Raw genomic sequence first — 9,196 nt, forward strand, 5'->3', positions numbered from 1 at the left:
GTCATTTACATCATTTATTTAGAAAATAAAATCCTTTCACAGTTTCATATTAACTCCCATTAGCTACACCAATGCAGTTATTGTGAACTCCATGAGCATCCATGAGCATTGAGGGTCGCTGAGCAGGACCGGAGGAAGCGGAGCTCTGATCTATCTCATAACTTGATAGAAGAAGAGCCCGGTGATGACCAGGAAGCCCAGGAACATCCAATAGGAATCTACCGGGAGGAAAACAGATCTTAGATCAGTGGACCAATCACAGACGTCGGGAAGGGAAGCGAGTTCCTGTGCGTTGTCGTGGGAACTAACTCTAAACAAATCTGCAATCGGTGACGATGTTCCGTAGCTACCTGGCTCAGGTGCCTCCACGGTCAGGCTGATGGACAGGGGCGAGGCCAGGGCGTGGTGGGACACCCTGCAGGTGACCGTGGTCCCAGCGGGCAGGCTGGTGGGGGCTAGGATGAGGTGGGAGGAGATGGAGAGGGTCCCGTCACTGTGCTGTCTGTGGCTGGAGAGGGAACCTTGGTCTACCATGAGGACGGGCTCTGTGCCTGAGGGAGAGAGAGACAACCACTCCACCTGAGAGAGGAGGAGAACGGGAGGGGGGAAAAGACAGCGTTTATCTAACGTGACGTATCCTTTTACCATTTTGTTTGGGGGATATTTTTAGTGTGCCAATGCACATACAGCATAATGCAAACACTACTAAGTCACTAAATCCTGATCCACAAAAACATACAATACACTTTAAACACAGATTACTGTAGCTCTGTACTACTGCAGTAACTTGCATGAACTGTCAGTGTTATGTTCATGTTTTTCAATGTATATCTGAGGCAGTTATTTGTTTTTTTTCAATGTGTGTCTGAGGGTCGGATATTTTCAGGGGTAAGAGGCCTGATCTCAGTGCAAGGGAGAGACAGACCTGAGCATCCAGCGGGTAGTAATGTTTGCAGTGGCAGCTCAATTTCTGGGGCGATGTATCCAGAAATACCAGCTTGTCTTTAGAGAGAGTGACGCGTGGAGGCTCTGGAGAAAGAGAGGCAAAGGAAGACAGTCTTAAAAAAAACTTTCCTCTCACACAAAAAACCCCCCCTCAAACTGCAGACTATCTTCTCACTAAAATTGTCAATAAAAAGACCGTTCACTCACAAAATAAAATAAACACAAGCTGAAGACAATCTAGCTGCTACATTTACATTTAGTAGACGCTTTTATCCTAAGTTTACATTTACATTTAGTCATTTAGCAGACGCTCTTATCCAGAGCGACTTACAGTAAGTACAGGGACATTCCCCCGAGGCAAGTAGGGTGAAGTGCCTTGCCCAAGGACACAACGTCAGTTGGCATGACCGGGAATCGAACTGGCAACGTTCGGATTACTAGCCCGATTCCCTCACCGCTCAGCCACCTGACTTCAAGTTATCATGCTACCATCCTGGAAAAGGGGCCGATGTGATAGACCAGACTACCACATAAGGACAGACTCACGGATGACGTGCAGCTGGATGACCTGCTGAGCCTGGAAGAGCCCAGTGCTGACGGTGCAGATGTAGGTCCCCTCGTCGGACACCTTCAGTGTGGACAGACTCACGGATGCATTCCCCTCGCCCACCAGCAGGGCGGCGTCTACAACGGAGCCTTGCCTCTCCACGTATACTGCAGCGAGCGAGATAGAATGGGACAGGGTTGCTAGGTTATCCTCCGTTGCTAGGAGGATAACCTAGGTTATCCTAGGTTGCTAGGTTATCCTCCGTTGAATATGTCACCAGACAAATCTACTGAGTTCCAGAAGCTTTACCTTGTAGACGTGCCCTTTTTTCAAAAAATAATCTTTATGTATTCAACAGAGAAGTGGAACCCATGTCATGTTATGCAATTAACACATTTTGTGATGACATGACTTCCATTGGGAGACAGGGAGTTGATCAGGAACTGTTAAAAAAGGCTGTATGTATACTGTAGTCTGCCTCTACTAACCGACGGGTTCCACCTCACTTCCTGTTTGCCCGACCTTCAACTCGAGTATTCTCCTTCCTGTTCCTTGATGCTGCAGCCGCCACTCAAGCCCCAGGTCCGGCCCTGGGGGCGGAGCCTGCTGTCTGAACCCACAGTCCAGCAGGACTACGCCCCCTAGAGGAGCAGACACAGACTGCAAGCGAGAGAACACCAAATACACCACTGGGAAACATAGGAGGAGGAGGAGGAAGAGGAGGAGGAAGAGGAGGAGGGGGAGGAGGTGGAGGAGGAGGAGGAGGGGGAGGAGAAAGGCAAACAACATTTGTTTACAGATGCAGGGAAGTAGATTTTTTTTTAAATATCTGTTTCCTGCAGAGCAGATGTTATATCCTCAAAAGCTTGACAGCGACCTTGTGATCTCACCCTGTGTCAGCAACGTTCCTGATTGGCTGAGGGGAAGCTCCAGTTTGCTTTGAACGAGAGCTGGCGGATCGGATTGGTCAGTCTCAACTGCCACTGTCTGCAGGATCAGCGTGAGGCCGAGCCCGCCTCCCTCCACCTGCAGGGAGCCGATGAAGTAGGCTGGCTCGCTGTCGTCCTGGGAACCACGGGGGTAGTAGCGGCTGATCTCACATGTCACTTCCTGCTCGTTGCAGTCAGCATGGAGCAGCAGGTCGGCCTCCGGGATCTCAGGAGAGGTCACTGTCACGGGGAGAGAACCGTTGAACTGAACCTACGGTGTATCTCCACATGAACACGGTCGCCATTGAAAAAGAAACCGATGAACCAACCTTTAGCCTCAATGATGATGTCATCGGCATCAGGGACTGGATTAGGGACGAATGGAGTCAGTGTTTCAGGGGACAGATCAGGGGTCACAGCCAAGTCTCTCAGGACCAGGGTGGCTGGGGTGCGAGTAAACATCCCACCCCCTCCCATTCCCCCCAACACCCCACCCTCCTCCACCAGAGAACAGGACAGCACCACATCTGCACCTCCATCAGCTGAGAGAAAGGTGGAGGAGTGGGAGACAAGAGGAGGAAAAGTAGGAATATCAGAGAAGAGGGTAAAAGGTGATAAATACATTTTTGTTATCAGGAAGGGAGCATATTTAAGCAAGAGAAATGGAGTTGATTTATTATCTTCAAACTGAAGCGATGCTCTCTTACCCAAAACGCATGTCGGCAAGAACCCAATAATTAAAATGCCCAGCATTTTGAACACCAGCGCGTTCTGTCCGAAACGGTTCTCAACTATTGTGTCCATAAACACAGTAGGGCTAAACAACGTAGACATGAAAATGTAATGAAAGTAAAAAATACGTACGGAAATAAATACGTTTTCTACTTTCACTTTTACTTTGACGGAGAATTCATAGGCTACTTAAGGACACCAAAAATACATGGAGGTGTGTTATACAATACACATTTCAATAACTAAAATAACGTAATATGCTGGTTGTTTTAATAATATTGCTATATATTTGCCATATATCGTAGTCATTCTACATTGTATCTGTGTATCCGTTGATTGTGCTGAAAGAAAATGAAACCTGCGAAATGCGAGCGTTTCTCCTCCACTCTCCCCTTATGGGTGTGTCTGTTTGTCTGTCAGATTCCATGTGAGGGTTACAGCTCGTTGTCTTCGATCATTACCACCACCTGTCTTGTGTTAACCCGTTGATTACCCTGTCTATTTAATGCCCTTTCTGTGTACAGGTTCCTGTCAGATCGTTGCATGTTGCCCCCCTCTCGTGTTGGAGTTACGTTCAGCTTTTCCAGTTCTTTGGACTACTGTTGTGTTTTTATGTTATTTTTTCCCCGTCTGTTAGGGGCGCTTTGTTTTTCCCGGCTTAATCGCCGAGGTGTTTTTAGTTTCGGTTTTGCCCTGATCGGTTTTACAATAACACCTTGGTTTGCATTCAATTGCCTCTGACTCCTTGGACGCTACCTGACACCTATGACAGAACGCAAGCATCCTTGGTCATTGGTTGTCATGATCGACTTTTCAATGCAAACTATCCATCAAGACATCGAAAAACATTCACAGACTATACAACAATACGTCTTTATTTCCTCTAAAAACTTAACTTGGACCAGTGAAATCCCACGGCTCACGACATTTATTTTCTCCTAATGTAATGACCGAAAAAAACCAAAAATGGTGAAGGGTATTCAGTTTTCACGCATGGTCTTCTGGATCCAGTCTAGGTAGTTCCCAACACGGGTGTAGACTCCATATTTTCCTGCTTCTCCACAACCAATTCCCCAGCTGATAATACCAGCTGCCCAAAACCGATCCCCCTTCCTCAGGGAGAACGGTCCACCACTGTCCCCCTGGCAGGAGTCCTTTTTCCCCTCAGGAAATCCAGCGCAGAACATGTTCTCAGAGAAATGTGTAGTTGTTTTGGCCTTTTTGATAGACTCTTGACAAGTTTCTTGTTCAACCACAGGAAGACCTACGTATCGCAGTTTATTGGAAATTTTATCTTCTGTGATTCCGAAGCCTGAGGCAAATCTGAATAGAGATGAGGGAGGTTAGTGCGGGTCGTTCCAAAGGGAAGAAGGAAGACTTTGGATGAACCTCAAAAATACAAAAATATCAATGGAATCCAAATGATTGGAAAATGTGTTTCTTACCCAATCTGTGTACTTTCATACGTAGCATTTTCAACTGTCAAACAAATTGGCATGATGGAATCTTGGAACGTGATTGTTTGTTGAAGTTTGATCAAAGCAATGTCATGATTGTAGTTATCTTTGTTGGGGTTGTTGTAGTCTGGGTGGAGGTGAAGAGAACTTACAGCAGCTGGAGGGTGTTTACTGATTTCTTCAGCATTATTACCTCCCATGAAAACCTGTAGCAGAAACGATGAGCAGTTTTATTAAATGTCCTCTATCTCTATGAAACACTATCAACGAGTAGATTATGTGGTTATTACGTAGCCTTCATACCTTAACAACATTTGGCAGTAGAGCACCATTTGGTTTGAATAAGTTATGTGCCGCAGTCATGACCCAGCGGTCTCCGACCACCATCCCCCCTCCTCTATTCCCGTCCACACTTAGCAACACCTGCCAAGGGATCGAGCCTTCAGGGGCCTCATCCCCTCCTAAGATCCGGCCGTGTCTCTTTGAGAGGGACTCTGTGGGCCGGCCACACACTGAGGACACAGAGAGAAGGAGAAACACTGAACTCTAAACTCCCCAGACATTTACATTTAGTCATTTAGCAGACGCTCTTATCCAGAGCGACTTACAGTAAGTACAGGGACATTCCCCCCGATGCAAGTAGGGTGAAGTGCCCTGCTCAAGGGCACAACGTCAATTTGCCAGGCCGGGAATCGAACCAGCATCCTTTGGATTACTGGCGCAATTCCCTAACCACTCAGCCACCTGACTCCCCAGACAGGCAACTCTAAAGGAGGGCGGCAGCATTCCTCACACGAGAACCACCCTTATGCTAATAATGTCGACTTTCAGTGGAAGGACTGAAAGTTTGGCCCGTCTCGGTGAGTCTACCTGGTATGCACGTAGGGATGATGGGGCTTCCCTGGCCGTGTCTCCACTTCCTATCTGCTGCGCAGGTATAGCTCACTGAGACAGACGGGAAATAGACGTGCGTTAACTGGATGGACGGAGGGATCCTTTCGAACAGAACCCTAATCATCCCCGAATTTGAAACGGGTCCCAGTTCTGTCTCAGCTGGGGTTCCTCACCTGTTGCTGCCCCTAGAAGGGTGTAGTGTGGCTCGTTACAGTAGTACTGGATGACTGAGAGGTACTGGTCATCGGCTCCAGATATGAATGTCACCCCTCCGTTCAGTAACGGCTCAGGCCTCCCACAGTCCAGTACTACAGGAGAGGGAATGCTGTCATTTCATCAAATGTCCTCAGCAGAGCCGGCCCAAGGCGTAAGCAAACTAAGCGGCTGCTTAGGGCCCCCGTGGCCACCAGAGGGCCCCCAAGAGCACATTAAATTACAGCTTGATTTAAAAATGATACATATTATGTATATACAGCATCCCCGAGGGGCCTCCAAATCAATTCTGCTTAAGGCCTCATAAAGGCTTGGGCTGGCCCTGGTCATCGGGGCAGTGACTATACGACTACATGAGTTCCTTGACTCACTTTGGCACTCTGGAAGAGAAAGGTGCCACTGTCCGTTGTTCTTACACATGGATGAATAACTGTGGATCTCGTTACCATCCTGAGAGAGACGTATAGATAGATAGATGATAAAGATATATATATATATGGAAAGAGAGAGTATGTTAGAAAGTTTATTTGATACGGCAACTAATAGTTAAAATGGAGATGATGGGTTTGAGATTGAGAGAGTTAATTAGATTTTACCATCATGAGTTTATAGCCCTGGTCACAGCGCACTTGGATGTAATCTCTGTAGAAGTACTCTTTGAAGATAGGAGTGACTCGACCATGGACCACGGCACTGGGGGGGGGACACTGAACCCCTAAGAATGACAACGACACACAAACACAAACTCCACAGTCACCTCAAACCAACGGATGTTTTGGTCATAAAATGTTTTCCCACAGTAAGATTCTCCCTGTATTCTTTATTTCAGTCTCTCGTTCGCGCTCTTTTAACCCTCGTGCTGCCTTCGGGTCACATGACCCAAAGGTTCATAACGAACCATCGTTGTATTTACCCAATTTTACCCAATACAAAAACAAATAAAAATAATTTTCTTTTAACCATTCCAATGTGGGGGGTCTGAGACAGCCCGACAGTTAAAAGAAAATGCTTCACTTTGTTTTTGTATGAGGTAAATTTGTCGCAATACGAAGGTGGGTCACAATGACTGATGGGTCAGAATGACCCGAAGATAACACAAGGGTTAACCTTTATTTAACCAGGCAGAATCATTAAGAACAAATTCTTATTTTCAGTGATGAACTGGCTTCACTCCTTTCTCAACATAATCAGGTACCACCTGATTTAGGCCCTTCCTCTTCCCCGTATCCCATCCTCACTCTGAGTGCTGTACTGCAGGCTCCAGCCCCTGCTCATCCCAGCCCAGTCTGTTTGGTAGTCCAGCTTGACATTGTTGGAGTTGGTCGCCATCAGTCCTGGACTCTGCCCCCCACATAACTTCTGGGGCTCCCTACCAGGGATGGTCACCTGGAGACGAGAGATGAGTAAAAGCGTGCCGGTGCAGGATCAGGGCAGGTCGGCAGAGCAGAGGGGTCAAGGGTTAAGGTTACCACGTTTACCTGAAGCCAGTGGTACAGACAGCTGGGTCCCTGCTGGGTGTCTATGCTCTCTATGTGAAAGTTGCTGGTGAAGTTGAGGGTCACGGTAAAGCCAAGCTCCACAGAGATGACATACTGACAGGACATTCCGAGGGGGGAAGGCTCAGGGTACCCTGGACTGGTGAACGCCCCCTCAGGCTCATCGAAAATACCCCCGCCACAGGACACTGTGCAGGGGGAGAGAAAGAGGGAAAAACGAGCATGGTTGCTCTAAGATCAGTTGGAAACATTCAAACGTGGATTTGACATTTAGTCATTTAGCAGACGCTCTTATCCAGAGCGACTTACAGTAAGTACAGGGACATTCCCCCAAGGCAAGTAGGGTGAAGTGCCTTGCCCAAGGACACAACATCATTTGGCACGGCCGGGAATCGAACTTCAGATTACTAGCCCGATTCCCTAACCGCCCAGCCACCTGACTCCTCTCATACAGCCGAACGTGTGGCTGGAGACTACTCACACACACAGGTGCGCTGGTCAGGTCTGAGGTTGTAGCCATGGTGACAGGAGCAGAGGTAGGAGCCCAGGGTGTTGTGGCAAAGCTGAGAGCAGAGTGGACCTGTCCCATCCTCAGGGGCGGGAGCAGAACACTCATCTATATCTGAGAGAGAGAGAGAGAGAGAGAGAGGGGGGGGGGGAGGGAGAGAGAGAGAGAGAGAGAGGGGGGGGGGGGGAGAGAGAGAGAGAGAGACAGAGAGAGAGAGAGAGAGAGGGGGGGGGGGGGGGAGAGAGAGAGAGAGAGACAGAGAGAGAGAGAGAGAGAGAGGGGGGGGGGGGGGGGAGGGAGAGGTAGGGAGTGGGGAGGGAGGGAGGGAATTTTGGGAGGGAGGAAAAGTTTTAGACACTTTCGCAGAGCATGTTGGATTTGAAGTGCATTGTGACAGAGAGCAGTGGCACCTTTGGCCTGGTAGTGAGCAGAGAAGCCAATCGGCTGGTGCAGCTCAGGGTTAGTTTCGTCCGACTGAAAAACAAGGGTGAGCCTGTTGCCGGGATACAAGATAGGCTGGTTGCCGGGGTGATGTCCCTCAGCAGAGTTTTCCTGGCCGCAGAACCTCCCCAGGATCTTCTGGTCGTGCAGAACCTGGAACAGCAAGGTAAGGAACACGGAAAGGAACCTCCACAAGCGGAGTAATCACACGACAAATGAAAACGAATATAACCATTCGCAAAGCACTTCCTAAAAGCGGTTTTACAGAGGGGATCACAGTTGCCCACGGTTACCCCTTCGCGGAAGCCGAGGGAAAGGCTGTGAGCTCCACTCAAGGTTCACTCACCGACACGGCGTCGTAGTAACAGTTTGCGGAAGGCTCGATGTCCAAGTGTGTGAAGGTGAGCTGGATCTGGAAGCCCTCAGGCACCTGGAGGTCCCATGTCTCTGTCAGACCCCCGGGGTAAGGCTGAGGGTACTGGGGTGAATGCAGCTCTCCGTACATGGTGGGCTCTGCCCGAGGAAGACGCCAGCACTCATACATGGGTAAACACAACAACCTGGGACAGAGAAGGGGGGGGGGGGGTCAGATGGCTGAGCGGTTAGGGAGTCGGGCTATTAATCAGAAGGTTGTTGGTTCAATTCCCGGCCGTGCTGGGAATCGAAATGACGTGTCCTTGGGCAAGGCACTTCACCCTACTTGCCTCAGGGAGAATGTCCCTGTACTTACTGTAAGTTGCTCTGGATAAGAGCGTCTGCTACATGACTAAATGTAAACATGTCAATAAACAGTAGTGTACCCTTAATCTTTTTTTTTTTTTTTACAAATATTACTAAGATAGTAAGCCATCATTTCAACGTAAATAATATGGTCCTAATTAGGTCATTATCCAGGTACAACTAGATAACCCCTCATAGATCTAGACTGCAACTTTTTGTCAAGAGTTTGATGTTACAAAGAAATATCTCACCATATGAAGCGATGTGTCCAGTCCATGTTTACTGTACAGTGTTGGACGTTATGAGAACAGAAG

At 48.4% G+C, this 9,196-nt stretch overlaps 2 protein-coding genes across 4 annotated transcripts; both read right to left on the reverse strand.

The window, feature by feature from the left end:
• Positions 1–3,672, reverse strand: tapbpl (TAP binding protein like). Of its 3 annotated transcripts, none has more exons than XM_067238771.1 (9): positions 3,512–3,672; positions 3,129–3,238; positions 2,751–2,963; positions 2,383–2,661; positions 1,981–2,181; positions 1,492–1,659; positions 926–1,029; positions 351–579; positions 1–218 (listed from the first exon to the last, which is right to left on the reverse strand). In XM_067238771.1, the coding sequence occupies exons 2-9, from the start codon at positions 3,223–3,225 to the stop codon at positions 151–153; spliced, it is 1,359 nt and encodes a 452-aa protein (XP_067094872.1). In that variant the 5' UTR covers positions 3,226–3,238; positions 3,512–3,672; the 3' UTR covers positions 1–150. The 3 variants fall into 3 exon arrangements, with proteins under 3 accessions (XP_067094872.1, XP_067094870.1, XP_067094871.1); XM_067238769.1 differs by having other exon boundaries at positions 3,468–3,598; XM_067238770.1 differs by lacking the exon at positions 3,512–3,672 and having other exon boundaries at positions 3,129–3,502.
• Positions 3,673–4,031: 359 nt separating this feature from the next.
• On the reverse strand, positions 4,032–8,667 carry c1r (complement component 1, r subcomponent). The gene is made up of 12 exons (XM_067238217.1): positions 8,509–8,667; positions 8,132–8,315; positions 7,695–7,835; positions 7,196–7,401; positions 6,956–7,103; positions 6,314–6,432; positions 6,089–6,167; positions 5,678–5,812; positions 5,481–5,555; positions 4,914–5,122; positions 4,599–4,816; positions 4,032–4,476 (listed from the first exon to the last, which is right to left on the reverse strand). Exons 1-12 carry the CDS (start codon positions 8,665–8,667, stop codon positions 4,134–4,136), a joined length of 2,016 nt encoding a protein of 671 aa, XP_067094318.1. The 3' UTR covers positions 4,032–4,133.
• Positions 8,668–9,196: the final 529 nt, after the last annotated feature.

The sequence above is a fragment of the Osmerus mordax genome, chromosome 6, assembly GCF_038355195.1.
Source record: "Osmerus mordax isolate fOsmMor3 chromosome 6, fOsmMor3.pri, whole genome shotgun sequence".
NCBI classification, from domain to species: domain Eukaryota; kingdom Metazoa; phylum Chordata; class Actinopteri; order Osmeriformes; family Osmeridae; genus Osmerus; species Osmerus mordax.

Bases quoted from the DNA above. Each gene is read 5' to 3' on its own strand.
- tapbpl (XM_067238769.1), bottom strand. From the start codon at position 3,580: ATGGAATCTGACAGACAAACAGACACACCCATAAGGGGAGAGTGGAGG. The intron at 2,964-3,128 runs GTAAGAGAGCAT...CCTTTCTCTCAG, and splicing joins CTTGCCGACATGCGTTTTGG to CTGATGGAGGTGCAGATGTG. The intron at 219-350 runs GTAGCTACGGAA...TCCTCCCGGTAG, and splicing joins CGTGGAGGCACCTGAGCCAG to ATTCCTATTGGATGTTCCTG.
- c1r (XM_067238217.1), bottom strand. From the start codon at position 8,667: ATGTACGGAGAGCTGCATTCACCCCAGTACCCTCAGCCTTACCCCGGG. The intron at 7,402-7,694 runs GTGAGTAGTCTC...CCCCCTGCACAG, and splicing joins TGACCAGCGCACCTGTGTGT to TGTCCTGTGGCGGGGGTATT. The intron at 5,813-6,088 runs GTGAGTCAAGGA...CCTCTCCTGTAG, and splicing joins TTCTCTTCCAGAGTGCCAAA to TACTGGACTGTGGGAGGCCT.